This window comes from Gorilla gorilla, chromosome 1 (genome assembly GCF_029281585.2).
Source record: "Gorilla gorilla gorilla isolate KB3781 chromosome 1, NHGRI_mGorGor1-v2.1_pri, whole genome shotgun sequence".
NCBI lineage: Eukaryota > Metazoa > Chordata > Mammalia > Primates > Hominidae > Gorilla > Gorilla gorilla.
The window spans coordinates 218,257,399-218,274,807 of NC_073224.2; the positions used below are offsets into that span (position 1 = coordinate 218,257,399).

Genomic DNA, 17,409 nt, shown 5'->3' on the forward strand with positions numbered 1-17,409 from the left:
CATGTGCAGTGCCCTGTGCTGGGCGCTTCCATCTGGGGAACTCCCTGTCATTTCACCACCTGAGGATCAGGCACTTCTGGGACCTGCTTGCCACCAGGCCTCCTTTCTATTCACCCAGAAGTGGGGAGCCAGGCCTGGAGAGTGGGGTGTTGGCGGGCAAGGCCAGAGGCCGTGCCCCTCCTTGGGGGCGTGGTGGGGGAGCCTGCGGTTTCCCTGTTTGTTCTGGAGATCCCAGCCGCTTCCCTGAGGAGACAGCTGACGGTTCCCAGGCCACAGCCCCTCAGGCGGGGCCAGACCACGGCTGGCCAGCCTGGGAGCACTGCCTGCCAGCCACCCGGGCTCCGCCAGGCCCTGGTGCTGGGTGGTCTGGGTAAGGGCCGGGGGGGCCTTGGTCCTGGCCACAGGGCAGGAACCGTGACCAGAGCCAGGCATGGGGCTGCCCTGCCAGGGACCTAGAGGGGTCCTGAAGGCCGGGGCGGGGCGGGGCCGGGCCAGGGGCAGAGGCCAGCATGGGCAAACACTGCCTTGGGGGAGACCCAGGAGGGGAAGACTCCAGGCCCCAGGTCCATCTACAGGAGGACCTCCAGAGAGACATTCACCCCCTTCAGGAATGTCCCAGTTGGAAGGTTTCAACCCAGCCATTGAGTTGGCTCAGACAGGAGTCCACCTTAGAGGCTGGCAGAAGAGTCGGGGTTGGCAGACAGAAGACCTAGACCCCAGCCCTGCCTTCCTTCAGACCTCAGTTTCCCCATCTGTACAATGGGCAGGGGACACAACCTCGTGCTTGACATGGGCTCTTCCAGCTGACCAGGCTGTGGATGGGAGGTGGGCAGCCCAGGCTGGAAGGATCTCAGTCATTCCCACATTCATTCTCAGGGACTTGTCTTTTTGTTTATGATTTGTTTTTGAGATAGTGTCCTACTCTGGCGCCAAGACCGGAGCACAGTGGCACGATCATAGCTCACTGTAGCCTTCAATTCCTGGGCTCAAGCAATCTTCCCATCTCACCACCACACCCGGGACTAGAAATGGGGCCTCATTTTGTTGCTGAGGCTGGTCTCGAACTCCTGGGCTCAAGTGATCCTCCTGCCTTAGCCTCCCAAGGTGCTGGGATTACAGGCATGAACCACCACATCTTGCCTGACCAATAGGATTTTGATTAGGATTACATTCACTTTACTTCTTTATTTGGTTTTGTTTTGTCCTCAGGGGCTTCTCCTTACCCCACCCCTGAATCCTGCGGCACCCCCTGTACCTTGGACGAAGCCCTCTCTGTTCCCAGCTGTCCGGGAAAGAGCCCCTGTGGGTTTCAGAGCCTAGCAGACCCCAGTTCAAATCCTGACCACTGGCTCTCTGTAACCTTGGGCAAGTCACTTGCTCTCTCCAGCCCATAACTATAAATACCATCCTGACCCTCATCTTTCTATTTCCTCCCTCGAACTCCAGACTCTTTTCCTCCTACCTACCCAGCGTCTCCACTCCAAGGTCCAGTGGGCACCTCCAGCCCAATGTGATCCAAACCCAACTGTCTATTTTCTCCCCACTTCTGGTTCCCCATATCCGTAAACAGCACCTCCGTCAACCCAGGGGCCCAGCCCCGATTCCCCTGTTCCCTCCCCTCCCGACGTGCAGTCCACCAGGGAGCTCTGCTGGCCCTCCCTCCCAGCATGTCTGGGATCCAACTCCTTCCCGCTACCACCACACTTAGCCTGGTCCAAGCCACCACCACCTCCAACCCAGACAGAGAAAGCTCCAGACTGAGCTCTGGCCTCAGCTCCTGGAGCTCCCCAGCCTCCTCTGCTCCCCAGCCACTCGAGTAATCAAAGCACAAGCCGGTCACTTGTCTCCCCTGCTTCTTTTTTTCTTTTTTTTTTTTGAGACGGAGTCTCGCTCTCGCTCTGTCGCCCAGGCTGGAGTGCAATGGCGTGATCTCAGCTCACTGCAACCTCCATCTCCCGGCTCCAAGCAATTCTCCTGCCTCAGCCTCCTGAGTAGCTGGGATTACAGGCACGCACCACCACACCCGGCTAATTTTTGTATTTTTAGTAGAGACGGGGTTTCATCATATTGGTCAGGCTGGTCTCGAACTCCTGACCTCATGATTCACCTGCCTCGGCCTCCCAAAGTGCTGGGATTACAGGCGTGAGCCACCGCGCCCAGCTGTCTCCCCTGCTTCTAACCCTCCAGTGGCTTCCTCTCTGCGACCAGAAGAAAATGCCAGCTCTTTTCACGCCACATTCCCATAATGCAGCCTCTGTCCCACTCACTGATCCCCGTTTCTCTGGGTTCCAGCCACATCACCTTATTTCTGGTCCTCATTTCTGCCCCAGGTGGTTGCACTTGATCTATTGCCTGCCTGGAGCCGTTGTTCCTCCAGGTCTTTGCAAGGCATTGTCCTTGCAAATGTCACTCCCTCAGACAGGCCTTCCCTGACCACCAGCTACAGCAGTGCCCCAGTCACTCTCTGGCTCTTGGTTTTCCTATCTGTAAAATGGGGCCGGCACCGGTGTTGTTAAGAGGGTGGGAAGAGACCGTTGGGACTGGAGGCTGAAGTGCCAGAGTCAGACAGGCACTGGGTACCTGTGAGTCCCTCCTTCTCACAGGCCGGGCCCAGGGTCAGAAGGCTGTGAGAACCCTTTGCTGGAGATGGAAGCTGGGCTCCTCTGCCCATTTTACTGTGCGGCTGCAACTTGGTGCTGACCCTTCCTGGGCCACCTTCCTCCCTGGACCATAGGGAGCCCATTCCAGGCTGAGCTTTGTCTGGGAACCTGTGGAAAGAGGCCTTTGCCCCAGGAGACTCTTCGACAGTGGAGGGCTCAGAGCACAAAGGGCCCATCTGGCACCGAAACTCTCCCTGAGGCTGGGTGTCATGATGGCACCTGTCACAACCTGAGAGGAGGCAGCAGCTAGCCAGGCCTTGGCCCAGGGCTCTGGGAGGCAAAGAGGGGCAATGATCACATCTCAAGGCCTCCAGACCCTGCCCCAGGCCCCTCCTCTCACCCTGACCCAGCACTCTGCCCCTTCACTGCCATTTTTCCCCAACCAGGTGACCTGAGTGGGCTGGAGGCCGATGACACACCTGCAGGCAGCGTGGTCAAGCCCGGGCTGACTTGGGGATCCAGAAACCCTGGAGCTGCCCCCTGGCATGGGTGGGTGGAAGCTGCTGGGCACTCCCCACAGGTCAAGGGCACAGCCATGGGTGCCCTGTTTACAGGCCAGGAGGACAGAATTCCCAGCCACTGAACCCCCACCTCCACCGCCACCCCCACCACCTCAACCCTTGCAGTTAGATTCCTGAGTCGTCCTCGTTACTCCTCCCCACCCACGGCCTCCGAGCCCTCCCCGCACCCTGCCTGCCCACACCACAGCACATGGGAGGCTGCGGCTTCAAGATCAAGGAGTCCGCAGATGAGGGCACTGGACTCCAGCCAGTGGGTGGCAGTGACCAGCCAGGCCCCGACCCTAGGAGCAGAGAATCGGCACGTGGTGACTCACCCCTAGACGTTGGGCCCTCCTCTCCGCCTGCAGTCACAGCGCAGGAAACTTAGACTCCAGGAGGAGACACGACGTGGGTGCAGCTGGGAACGGGGAAAACCCGGCCTGAAGTCCAGCCCTGCCCGACGCCAGAGGATGCAACGGGTGATTAAAATCCTGTACTCTGCAGCCACACTGCATGGCTAGAGTCCTGGCTCCAGCCCTTGTTAGTGGTGTATCTTCCCATAAGTTTAATCATTTCTGCTTCTGTTTCTTCATCTGTAAAATGGGGAAAATCACAGTCCCTGCCCTCCAGGGCTGGTTGCGGGGAAGACGAGTTAATATGTGCTGTGAGGCACGTGAGAACAGCGCCTGGTCAGCAGGGAACGCCGTAGAAATGTCCACTCTTGTGCCCACAGCTATGTTCCCACCGCCTCAGTGATTCTAAGCCTCAGTTCCAGTGGCAGGAGGGAGAGGTGACACTGGAGGACCGAGTCCGGCCCATCCCCTGCTTGGCTGGGGGTGCCACGTGTGCCCACCCCATCTCAAGGTTCACACAGACTGCTGAGAAGCCAGAAAAGGCCCTGGCGCTGTGATCAAGGCAGAGTTCCTGCGAGGCTCAGAGGAAGCCACACAGGCACTCGGGAGCCCAAATCCTCTTCTGAGAACTTAATCCCCACCCGCCTTCCCCAGAGACGGGCTCTGGCTGGATCCTGGTGGGAGGTCTTCGGTTCAGCCACGGGGCTAATTACAAACGCTGCTGTCTCATCACCCCCCATGGTCACTTTTGGGCTTCTGGGGGGCCCAGGGAGCCCATGGTTCTGTGGCTCATGGGACTGGGGTTGTTTTCCTTGGAGAGATTAGAGCCCCAGAGACAAGGAGAAGAACATGAGCTGGGAGCCAAGGAGACCTGGGTTCCACTTTCGGCTGTCACCTACAAGCCACGGGCCCAGGAGCAGCTCACTATATCCTGCCGAGCCTCGATTTTCCCATCTGTGAAATGGAGGGTGCCCACTTCAGAGGATGGGGAGATATAGAACATGTACCCCCAAGGTGACAACTTCACTGCTAGGTCACAGCACTCAGTAGGGTATGTGGCACACAGTAGGCACCTTACTGCCTCCTGCTCTCCACCCCAGAGCGTTAGATTTGCTCATAATCCTTTTATTCACCTACTGGGCCGGCTTCCTTCTTGACAAACAGGAGCTGGGATTCACAGGGTCACATTTGGGGCTTGTCCCTCCCCTCTCCATTTCCATAGCTCCAGTTTCTCCTGCCTGGTCTATTATAGCAGTCTCTGGGCGGGTCTCCCGGCCTCCAGTTTCTCTGCTTGAAGCGCCCTTGAAACTGATGGCCAGGATGATATTTATTTATTTGAGACAGAGTCTCTCTCTGTCACCCAGGTTGGAGTGCTGTGGCGTGATCTCAGCTCACTGCTAGCTCCGCCTCCCGGGTTCAAGAAATTCTCCTGCCTTGGCCTCCCATACCTGGCTAATTTTTGTATTTTAATAGAGACGGTGTTTCACCATGTTGGCCAGGCTGGTCTTGAACTCCTGACCTCAGGTGATCCACCTGCCTCAGCCTCCCAAAGTGCTGGGATTACAGGCGTGAGCTATCACGCCCAGCCAGGATGATCTTTCAAAAACAATGCTGACTCCCTAGCTCCAGAGCCTTCCATGCCTCCCCAGGGTCTTCACAGTCAACCCCAGCTTCTCCAAATGGCATTTGAGGCCCTTCTGCCCACCTCTCCCCACAGCGTTTCCCTCTGAATTCCCCTCAGTAGCCTCACGCCCTGGTTCCTCCTCCCTTTGTTAAGCCTCAGCTTACTCACTGCCCTCTGTGCCCTGTGCACCCGCCCCCACCGTGTTCCCTTCCTGTCCCCACAGCTCCTGGCTTCGACACACACTGGGATGGTCTCTGTAAGTCTCTGTCATGAGATATGAACTTGAGGACAGCCTTGGACTTGTCCACGGCTGGGCAAGATTGCGGCACAGGGCGTGGTACTCAATAAGGCAGGGGCCACAGGCTGTCTCTACCATGACCAGACAGGTGACATACATCTGAAGGCCCAGTGTCAGAATACAGGGCACGCTGGGGGCTGTGGCATCCAGAATAGTGTAGTTCCCTGACAGCTTGTCACTCAGCTCCAACTGAAAATTGCCCTGCAGAAATGTGGGGTCCGCTGCTGGCTGGATCTCCCTTTTTTTTTTGTATTTTTAGTAGAGATGGGGTTTCACCGTGTTAGCCAGGATGGTCTCGATCTCCTGACCTCATGATCCACCGGCCTCGGCCTCCCAAAGTGCTGGGATTGCAGGCGTGAGCCACTGCGCTCAGCCTCCCTTTTTTTTTTTTTTTTAAGCCAGAATCCCAGATCTTATAGAGAATTTCCCAACTTTTTTTTTTTTTTTTTTTTTGAGACAGGGTTACACTGTCACCCAGGCTGGAGTACAGTGGCATGATCTCGGCTCACTGCACCCTCCTCCTTCTGGGCTCAGGCGATCCTCCCACCTCAGTCTCCCCAGTGCAGGGACTACAGGCTTGCGCCACCATGCCCAGCTAATTGTTTATTTTTGGGTAGAGACGAGGTCTCACTATGTTGCCAGGCTGGTCTCCAACTCCTAGGCTCAAGCGATCCACCCACCTGGGCCTCCCAAAGTGCTGGGGTTACAGGTCTGAGCTACTGTGCCTGGCCTCAGTGTTTTAAAACACGGCACCCGTGCTCAGCAATGGCTGGGGAGTGTGTGAGTTGGAGGATGTCTCCAGCCTGAGCCAAGTTGACCATCCCAGTCTCCTACGCCTCTTCCTTCCTACAGAGCAGAGGTTTTCAACTGATGTGGGGGTGATTCTGCCCCCAGGATGAGAACCTGCTGTGTTGGTGTTGGTGGCAGCGGTAGCCCAAGCGAAGACGGCATTTCCTAGCTTTCCTCGCATCCAGGAAGGATCACAGGACCGGTTCTTGCCAATGCACTAAGGGCGGAAGTGATGTATGTCACTTCCAGGATGAAGTGGTTAAAAAGCAGGCGTGGTTCCCACCATCAAGGTGCTGGCCAGATAGGAAGGACATCCAGAACTTACAGGGGGTGGCAGAGCCACCCCTGGAAAGATCCTGGGTCCCAGCCACCTGAGCAGGGGCGCTGATGTTGGAGGTAAGAATACATCCTCAGGTGTCAAGTTATTGAGCTTTCTGAATTTACCTTTAACAGAAGGCAGGGTTATCCCAGTGAATACAAGAGGGCATGTCAGCTCATCTTTGTTCCTCCTCCGGGAGAAGGCATCTGAGGGCAGAAGAAATCCCTGTGCTGTGGGTCTGGACTGTCATCCTTAGGGTCTAGGTCCATGGCCACTGGACCTAGTTGTGAATGGAGCTGGGACCTATGCCTGAACCCCGGCTCCAATTAGGACTCAGGGCCCACAGCAGTTAAAATATAAGGTGATGAGTGACCCAGGGCCCAGCCTGAGCGTGGGGAGACCCTGAAGCCATGGGTGCCTGAGCACCTCAATCTCTGCTTCTTGAAGGACACGTCATCCCACAGCCTGGAGTGTGGGCAGGACGAACTCCTGGCTCCTAATGGGGTCCTCAGTCCTCACTACGTGCTGGGCATCGCTAGGCACAGGGCGTCAGAGAAGCTGAATCCCTTGCCCAAGTTCGTAGAACTGAGAAAGGGATGGAGCAGAGATGTGGACCTCCATCTCTCGGACTCACAGCCTGCGCTTTCTACCCCAGCAGTGTATCCCAAAGTTCAACAGAAGCTGTTGGTTTGTGTCCTTTGAGCAGTTGATGTTCCAGCACCAGGCCTGGAGGCTTTCTCTCAGACCTTCATGGGGAAGGTCAGGAGTGCCAGTGTTAATTTCCCCAGGAGCAGCCCTCGGCCAGTGAGAGGTGAGAGTTGAAGAATAAATACCCCTGCTCCCTCGCCCCTTGGGTGAGATATCTCTGAAGTGTCGCTCCCACACCATCTCCCAGAGGTCCTTCGTGGGGTTGAGCCCTGGCCAGCCTCAGTGGCAACCTGTTTAAAAACACATCTTTCTCAACATCCTTCCCTTTCCTGTCTTGCTTCCTCATTCCCCCATGTGTGCAGCTTTCTGTGTTCTAATAAACAAACTGCTTGTGCTGAGTTCTGTCTCAGGTTCTGTCTCCGTGGAAACCCAATGCAAGATAAAGTGTGGTTTGTCAGACAACCCACACGGAGAAAATCTTCACAATCTATACATCCAACAAAGGATAAATACACAGAATCTACAAGGAACTCAAACAAATTAGCAACAAAAAAAACAAACAGCTGGGCGCGGTGGCTCACGCCTATAATCCCAGCACTTTGGGAGGCCGAGGTGGGCAGATCACGAGGTCAGGAGATTGAGACCATCCTGGCTAACACAGTGAAATCCCGTCTCTACTAAAAATACAAAAAATTAGCTGGGCGTGGTGGCAGGCGCCTGTAGTCCCAGCTACTCGGGAGGCTGAGGCAGGAGAATGGTGTGAACCCAGGAGGTGGAGCTTGCAGTAAGCCGAGATCGCGCCACTGCACTCCAGCCTGGGTGACAGAGCAAGACTCCGTCTCAAAAAAAATAAAATAAAATCCCGTCAAAAAGTGGGCTAAGGACATGAATAGACAATTCTCAAAAGAAGATACACAAATGGCCAACAGACATATGAAAAAATGCTCAACATCACTAATGATCAGGGAAATGCAAATCAAGGTGGTATCACAATGCGATACCACCTTACTCCCGCAAGAATGGCCATAATCAAAAAATCAAAAAAATAATAGACGTTGCATGGATGCAGTGAAAAGGGAACACTTCTACACTGCTGTTGGGAATGTAAACTAGTACAACCACTATGGAAAACAGTGTGGAGATTCCTTAAAGAACTAAAAGTAGAACTATCATTTGATCCAGCAATCCTGCTACTGGGTATCTACCCAGAGGAAAAGAAGTCATTCAACGGAAAAGATTCTTGCACACGCATGTTTATGGCGGCACAATTCGCAATTACAAAAATATGGAACCAGTCCAAATCTCCATCAATGAGTGGATAAAGAAACTGTGGTGTATGTGTATATACTGTGTGTATGTGTGTATATATGTATATGTGTATGTGTGTATATATATATGAATATGATGGAATACTACTCATTCAGAAGGAATGAATTAATGGCATTTGCAGCAATGGGATTGGAGACTACTATTCTAAGTGAAGTAACTCAGGAATGGAAAATCAAACATCGTATGTTCTCACTCATAATTGGGAGCTAAGCTACGAGGATGCAAAGGCATAGGAATGATACAATGGACTTTGGGGACTCTGGGGGAAAGGGTGGCAAGGGGATGAGAGATAAAAGGTTACAAATTAGATTCAGTGTATACTGCTCAGGTGATGGATACACCAAAATCTCACAACTCACCACTAAAGAACTTACTAATGTAACCAAACACCACCTGTTCCCCCAAAACCTATGGAAATAAAAACAAAACAAAACAAAGTGTGGTTTGCACACCCTGGAGACATGTAAATTGACTTCAGGTGGTACTGGGAACATTTAAAAACTGACTGCTTAAATGTCAATTTAAAGGAGTGTTTAGGAAATAATAGTATACGGCCGGGCACGGTGGCTCACGCCTGTAATCCCAGCACTTTGGGAGGCCGAGGTGGGTGGATCACGAGGTCAGGAGATCGAGACCATCCTGGCTAACACAGTGAAACCCCGTCTCTACTAAAAATACAAAAAATTAGCCGGGCATGGTGGTGGCGCCTGTGGTCCCAGCTGCTTGGGAGGCTGAGGCAGGAGAATGGCATGAACCCGGGAGGCGGAGCTTGCAGTGAGCCGAGATCGCGCCACTGCACTCCAGCCTGGGCGACAGAGCGAGACTCCGTCTCAAAAAAAAAAAAAAAAAAAGGAAATAATAGTATGGATACGGCAACAATTGTGAAGGTGGTGTGAAAATAACACCTGGAAAACACTGCATTGTACAGTTCAAGATGAGGCGTTTCCTCTTGCTCCTGGCCAGAATGTATGCATATAGTTTCTTTTCTTTTTCTATGTATTATTTTTTGAGACAGGGTCTCTCTCACTTTGTTGCCCAGGCTGGAGTGCAGTGGCACCATCTCGACTCATTGCGACCCCTGTCTCCCAGGCTCAAGTGATCCTCCCCCTCAGCCCTCCAAGTAGCTGGGACTATAGGTGCCTGCCACCATGCCCCCGTAATTATTGTATTTTTCATAAAAATGGGTTTCGCCATGTTGCTCAGGCTGGTCTCAAACTCTTGGGCTCAAGGGATCCTCCGGCCTCAGCCTCCCAAAGTAGTTTGATTACAGGTGTGAGCTACCACTCCTGGCAGTTTATTTTCTTTTTTTTTTTTTTTTTTTGAGACGGAGTCTCGCTCTGTCACCCAGGCTGGAGTGAATGCAGGGGCATGACCTTGGCTCACTGCAAGCTCCACCTCCCAGGTTCACGCCATTCTCCTGCCTCAGCCTCCCGAGTAGCTGGGACTACAGGCGCCCGCCACCACGCCTGGCTAATTTTTTTTTGTATTTTTAGTAGAGACGGGGTTTCACAGTGTTACCCAGGATGGTCTCAATCTCCTGACCTTGTGATCCACCCGCCTCAGCCTCCCAAAGTGCTGGGATTACAGGCATGAGCCACCGCGCCCGGCCCTGTTTATTTTCTTTTTAACTGGAGACAAGGTCTTGCTCCTTCACCCAGCCTGGAGTGCAGTGGCATGATCATAGCTCACTGCAGCCTCTAACTCCTGGGCTCTAGTGATCCTCCCACCTCAGCCTCCCAAGTAGCTAGACCACAGGCACATGTCACCATACCTGGCTAATTTTTTTATTTTTTGTAAAGACAGGGTCTCACTATGTTGCCCAGGTTGGTATTGAACTCCTGCCCTCAAGCAATCCTCCCACCTCAGCTTTTCGAAGTGCTGGGATTACAGGTATGCACCGTTGTGCCTGGCCTATAGTTTCATCTTTTATCCCAGCGTCAGCTTGGCTGTGCTTCCCTTTTTTTGTCAGGACTGCTAGGAAGCTCAGAGACAAATCTGCTTAGTTTGCATTTTCAATCCTGAAGAAGTCCACTTCTGACATACGGTTTCTCATCTTCCTGAGTTTATATTTAACTGGTGTATGTCATGAGTCATTAGTATTGTCTGCTTCAGGACCTGGTTGACAGGAGGTCTGAAGTGTGTTATAACCAAATAAAGGATGGTATTAAGTACAGGAGCTTTGGAATAGGACACACCTGGCTTCAAATACCAGCTCCACAGCTTGGGGGCATTTGGACAATCACCTCACTTCCCAAACCCTCGGGGTCCTCACCTATACATGTGGATGATGGGGGCCTATTTCCTAATGAGGATTAAATGCAATGAATCCACATAAAGTGTCAAGCACAGACCTGGCATGTTGTAAATGATCAGTGTTAATTGTCATGATTGTTATCCTTATTAAAGGAATTTCCATTTCAATGAAGCAAGAGGAGCAAACTTGGACAAGTCTGTATCCCAACAAGGTCAGCTGCAGGCCTGAGTGTAGTACCAAGGTGTGAATATCAGAAATGGAAAGATCACAGTTGCTAAGCTGGGCTGACACTCTGTGAGGGCAAGGAGCCCTCTGTCTGTTCAGCCTTCTGTCTGTCATGTTCGCCACTAAATTCTTTTTTTTTTTTTTTTCTGAGATGGAATTTCACTCTTGTTGTCCAGGCTGGAGTGCAATGGCACAATCTCGGCTCACCGCAACCTCTGCCTCCCAGGTTCAATCGATTCTCCTGCCTCAGCCTCCCGAGTAGCTGGGATTACAGGCACACCTAATTTTGTATTTTTAGTAGAGACGGGGTTTCTTCATGTTGCCCAGGCTGGTCTCGAACTCCCAACCTCAGATGATCCACCCGCCTCAGCTTCCCGAAGTTCTGGGATTACAGGCATGAGCCACAGCACCTGGCCAACAATTCTTAAGACTTAATACCATGCCTAGCACGTAGTCTGTATTTGTTGAATGAACGAAATGGGCCAAGGTATGTAGTGCTGTTTGTGGGTATCATGCAGCCGGACTGCCACTGGGCCCCGGAAGTCCTCCTTGCTGTGCGTTTCTGGGCACACAGGCACTCCTCTTTTATCTTGTTTTTTTGTTTTGTTTTGTTTTGTTTGTTTTTTCTGAGACAGAGTCTCACTCCATCACCCAGGCTGGAGTGCAGTGGCGCTGTCTCGGCTCACTACAACCTCTGCTTCTTGGGTTCAAGCGATTCTCCTGCCTCAGCATCCGGAGTAGCTGGGACTACAGGCATGCGCGCCACCATGCCTGGCTAATTTCTGTATTTTTTGTAGAGACAGGGTTTCACCATGTTGGCCAGGATGGTCTTGAACTGCTGACCTCAAATGATCCACCTGCCCCAGCCTCCCAAAGTGCTGGGATTACAGGTGTGAGCCATTGCACCCAGCCTCCTCTTTAATCCTCACAACAACCCGGAAGGGGGCTGTCTCCCATTTCACAGACAAGAAAACTGAGACACAAACCTATGTGTCCAAAGTGGCACAGGTAGGGAGTGTGAAGCCCCCAGGACAGCAGAAGGCCTTTCCACCCTGTCCAACCCACCTGTACCCTGGGCCTTGAGGCCAGTTCTTCCCAGAGAAATAAGCTTCTCTCAGTCTTTTTCTCACTGACCACAAAGACTCAGCTCTGTCCTCAGAAATATTTGGAAAGTTTTATTTAAATGTTTTGTGTTCCCTTTTAACCACCACCAAAAAGAGAAAAAAAAAACTTTTTTTGCCGTTCCAAACAGGAGAGTCGCTTCAGAGAGGAGCTGGCGTGTGTGTTCAGAGCCCAGGAGTGTGAGCCCTGCCAGGTGGCTCTTCCCGGCCTGGGCCACGCTGGGTAGGATGGCCACCCAGGCACCGGCTTCCTGGGACCCTGGTGGCCTTGGAGTGAGTGAGTGAGCAAGGCCTTGTCCTGAGGAGAAAGACCTCAACTCCCCTGAAGGAGGGCTGGGCCTGGGGACAGGGACATGAGCATGGTAGGGCCTGGGGGGGTCCAGAGGTAAGGAGATGAGAGTGGGAGGGTCAGGAGATGAGACTGGGAGGGTCAGATCCAGAATGTTCCATGGAGGCTTCAGGGCCTCTGGGTCTGGAGAAATATGTTTGCTAGAAAAATAAGAGGCTTTGAGAATTTCTGCAGTCTGTACTCTCTGCCTGCCCAAGAGAAATCTACCCTGTTGGCCAAAGGGCAGTGGGGAGGGAGCAAAGGCTGGAGGCCAGAAGTGGGTTTGGCCCTTGGGGAAGATTCCAGAGGGGAGCGAGGTGGGCGGCAGACTTTGGTTTCCTGGGTCCCCTTTCTTGCAGTTGCAGAGGCTGAGGAGGCCCCCACCTCCCTGCCCCTTGAGGGGTGGGCTGCCGTGTGGGAAGTTGGCATCTGTCACGGGCTTGTGGGTGCCCGGGCCCTGGGCCCTCAGAACAGGACGCTCAGGGGGAAGAGGGCCAGCGCGAGCAGCAGGGGGCCTGCAGCAAGGCTGCCTGCCGAGCTGGCAGGGGCACAGTGGTCGAGGTTGGCCCCGATGCAGGCTGCATACGCCATCACGTGGGGGATGTAGTTCTGCTCGTGGACGCCGTGCAGCAGGTGCGCCATGGGGCCCTTGGAGAAGACGGCCACGTCCTCCCCGCCGTGGGTCTCGTGGCGCAAGGGCACAGCAGACTGTGCCTGGTAGTTGTTGTGAGCTGTGGGCCAGGGGAAACACCTGCTGAGAGCCTGCCAGGGGCCTGGCGCTGCACATGCAGCTTTTCCATCTCCCCTCCAGGCTGGCTTGAATGCTCCCATTTCATAGAAGAGGAAAAGGAGGCTCAATGTGGGAAAGTCATTTTGCCTAAGGCCACAGGATTTGAACCTGAGCCTGTTCTGACACAGGAGTCTGCATTCTCAACCCCCAACAGAGAAAATTAACCTCATTTGGGCTGCTTGGATTAGCAGGGAGAGTTGAGGGGGAGACTCTTACCATTGCTGCATCTTTAGACCCCCTAGAACCACTGGGAGTATCAAGAATGAATGAATGATATGGGATGGGATGAACTAACTGCAAAGTCTCGTATACTGGAATATCATAGGGCCAAGAAAAATGAGTATAAAATATTGAGCACCTACTTGTGCCAGGCACTATGCTAAGCTCATCAGACCCATTTGGTCCTTCAGACAACCGTCAAAGGTAGAACCCTTTTAGAGAGGAAACTGAAGCAGAGAAAGGTGAAGTCACATGCCCAAAGTCTCAGAGCTGCTAGATTGTAGAAGGCGATTCAAACTGAGGTTGTTTGAATCAAACAACCTGGGACTCAACAATCAAACTGGGACTCAAGTCCCAGTCATTCTGAGACCCCTGACCTTGACCACAAGCTGACACCCTATTCCCAAGCCCATCGCCGAGGGGTGCCCTGTCCCCTCCCAGCCCTGGGTCCTGGAGGTCTCACCATAGTCCACCATGGAGACATTCTCTCGTTCACCGCCCACTACCTTGTAGCCAGGCCCATTGCCATACAGGATGGCAGTGAAGGGCTTCTTGTCTGTGTCACTCAGCATGGGGGCCAGACCTGCACAGGGAGGGGGTGTTCAGGGGTCATGCTGGGGCCCCAGGAGTACAGTCCCCAGCCCCCAGATTAGGCTCCTTGGTGGCTTGGTAACCCCTGGGATCTTCTTTGAAGGGCCCTGCAATGCCTCCAAGAAGCCACCTTCTAAACCTTATTATTTCCAACTAACCATTCCCCAGTTTTCATTGTACCCATGTCCCTCCCATTCATCTGTCCATCCATCCATTGATCCATCCATCCACCCATCCATCCATCCATCCATCATCCATCCATCCACCCATCCATCCATCCACCCATCCATCATCCATCCATCCATCCACCCATCCATCATCCATCCATCCACCCATCCATCATCCATCCATCCATCCACCCATCCATCATCCATCCATCCATCCATCCATTCATCCATCATCCATCCATTCATCCATCATCCATCCATCATCCATCATCCATCCATCCATCATCCATCATCCATCCATCATCCATCCATCCATCCATCCACCCACCCATCCATCCATCCATCCATCCATCATCCATCCATCATCCAGCCAGCCATCCTCTCTCATTCATCTATCCACGTTCTCGCCCAGCCATGGTCAATGTGGCCATCCATCCACCCACCTGCCTGTCCACCCGACCACCACTCAACTCACTCCCCTGCCTCACCCTGCATTTTCTCCCCATCCCCAGTAATTCTTCCTCCCCACCCAGTTGTCATTGAGTCCCCACCATGCTCTGGGCTTGCTGGCTTTCCACCCACTCCTGCTCCCAGGTGGGTAGACAGGAGACTCCAGGAGTGTCCACCCCAAAGAAGGCCCACCTACCAAAGATAGAGTTGCCACGGGGGGTGTATCCACCAAAGGTGAAGACGTGGGAATGGTCCGCAGTGACCACGGTCAGAGTGTCTTCCGAGGAGGTCAAGCTGCCTGCCTGCCCGATGGCCCGGTCCATCTCCACCGCCTCGTGCAGGGCCTGCTTGGCTTTTCCTTCATGGTGCCCATGGTCAATTCTGCCTCCTTGGGACACCAAGGCAAAGGCCTTGGGTGAGGGAGGAGGGGAGGAAGATCTGTTCCCCAGCCCCACAACACTGCTGCTGGATTAACCTTTGTTAGCTAGGGAAGGACAGGAGCCTTTGCCGGGCACCACTCTGAGCTAGCACCACAGCCTGGGCATTTTACGCAGCCATTCAACCTGACGGAGGCCAGAGAGGGACAACCCCGGTGCCAAAGGCACATGCATAGGGGCTGCAAAGTCCAGATGTGTAATCAAATTCACCAGGCCGGGAAGCTGTACTCCTCCCACCGCCCCTCCCAGCACTGTCTCTAGCTGCTTGAAGGAGGCACTGAAGCCTTTGGGAGGTAGGGAAGGGGGCACGCTGGAATCCCTACAATGTGCCAGGCACGACACACCCATGTCTCTTTTCCCCTGAACAGCAATGCTGGGCAGAGAGGAATATGATCAGTCCTGTTTACAGATGGAGCAACTGAGGCCTAGTGTGGGGAAGCCCACAGTGGGATTTGCCAGGATGTGAATTCAGGTGTGACTCGTCCTAACCCCGTTTTTCATCTCTACCTCAAATCATCCCCTCTAAAAAGAAAGCACGGAGCTCCCAGAGGTGGTGAAAGTCCCCAGTGCCTGGGCAGTGCCTGTGGCAGGTTCCACAAAGCCCTGCCAAAGCCTGAACCCCCACAGCCTCCGCCCCCGCTTCCCACCTCCAGGTGAGTGCAGGGGCCTGGCTGGAGGCTTGGCCCAGCGGCCGAGGGCTCTGTGACCTTAAAGGAACACCTCCCTCGCTAACAGGAGGGTGCTGCCTGGTGGACACTCCCAGCTTGGAGGGTCCTGGGCGCCAGGCAGCCCTCTGTTCCCACCAGTCTGAGCCTCGCGGTGGCCCGGCAGGCTGGCAGGGCGTGTCCTCCCTTTGTTGTGGCTCTGGGAGCAGCTGGCCTGGGCGGCCCATCCTGGCCTTGCTCACAAAGGAAACCGCTCCCGGGGGAGCCCGTGCTCGCCACCGCTGGTTTCTGGCTGGCTCCTTGGCGTCAGAGGCCTGTTCGGGGCCAGGCCAAGACCGCTGTGCTCGAGTGGGAACCCCGGGGTTTGGCAAGAAAGCAGCCAAGCTGGGCTGGCGGACGCTCACCTCTGGAAGGCGGAGGCGCTGAGCATGTGTGTATGCGTGGGAAGCCTATGTGCAAACATGTTCACGTGTGTGCGTGTGTGTGTGTGTATACATACAGATGTCAGCAGGGCAACATGAGGAACTGCGGTGGGCAAGGGCTGTTAGCACTGGAAGGTTTCTGGAATCTTTATCACTTCCTCACACTTCCTATTGTTCCCGCCTTAACTATTGTGTAGCCGTAATAAGGCTAATAATAGAAACACGGTTTATTCTTTACTGGGCCCCGTTCCAAGTACTTTATGTCTCTGAACACAATGGAGGCGAATCACTCTCCAGGAGACAGATGCTATTTTTGGCTTCACATAACAGAAGTGCACAGGTAGAGGTCACACCGCCAGCAGATGGCAGCGCCAGGCCAAGAATTCAGGTCTGTCTGCAAGGCCCCTGGCTGGCGCTGGAAGAGCCTGGGAACGTCAGCACACAGCGTGGGAAAGCCGGGGCCTGCGGATTTGCTTTTCTGGGCAGTGAGGCTGAGGGGCTGCTTGCCCCTCCAGGGCCAGGTCTCCAAGAAAGACTACCAAAGGGGAGAAATCTGCCTCCTCTCCCAGGAAGCCTTCCTGGATTGCTAAACCTAACTTGCATCTCCATGCCCAAAGGAGAGCAGCTTGCTGGGCTGGGACCGTCTACAGTGCCACCCATCTCCTTCCACAACCCATTCCCCTAAAGGGACCTCTCCCTTCACCCCCAAACCAGTCAGTTCCCTTTAAGAGCTGGACTTCTCCATCCTGACACCAGGGCCGTGTTTCCAGCAGCCCCCTCTCAGCAGACCCGGGGCCCCTACCTTCCACCAGCAAGAAGAAGCCTTTGGGGTTCTTCCTCAGGATCTGGATGGCCACCACCACCATCTCGGAGAGTGACGGGTCCGTCATGTTGTTCCTGTTCAGCTCGTACTGCATGTCCCCTGGCTCGAAGAGACCTGAGGAGGATGCCAGGAGGATGTGGATGCTGAGAGGCTGTGACCCGGCTAGGAGGACTCCAAAGAAGCTGGGGTGTCTCAGGGAATGCAGGCTCCCCACAGCCAGCTTGGGGTAGAGTATGGTGGCTGGGAGGATCCTTATCTGGGTGATTCTTGTGGGCCCAGAATTAGGCCCCCAATTCCTTTTTTTTTTCTTTTTCTTTTTTTGAGACAGAGTCTCACTCTGTTGTCCAGGCTGGAGTGCAGTGGTGCGATCTCAGCTCACTGCAACCTCTGCCTCCCG

At 54.0% G+C, this 17,409-nt stretch overlaps 1 protein-coding gene across 3 annotated transcripts in view; it reads right to left on the reverse strand.

Moving 5' to 3' along the window:
• Positions 1-12,147: 12,147 nt before the first annotated feature.
• Positions 12,148-17,409, reverse strand: part of ALPL (alkaline phosphatase, biomineralization associated) — a 69,540-nt gene continuing 64,278 nt past the window's right edge. For all 3 annotated transcript variants that reach the window (XM_063701986.1, XM_055387078.2, XM_055387076.2), the window contains 4 exons: positions 16,992-17,126; positions 14,862-15,053; positions 13,921-14,040; positions 12,148-13,179 (listed from right to left, as the gene is read on the reverse strand). In XM_063701986.1, the coding sequence (XP_063558056.1) occupies positions 12,914-13,179; positions 13,921-14,040; positions 14,862-15,053; positions 16,992-17,126 (713 nt within the window). In that variant the 3' untranslated portion in view covers positions 12,148-12,913. The remainder of the gene's footprint in view (positions 13,180-13,920; positions 14,041-14,861; positions 15,054-16,991; positions 17,127-17,409) is intronic.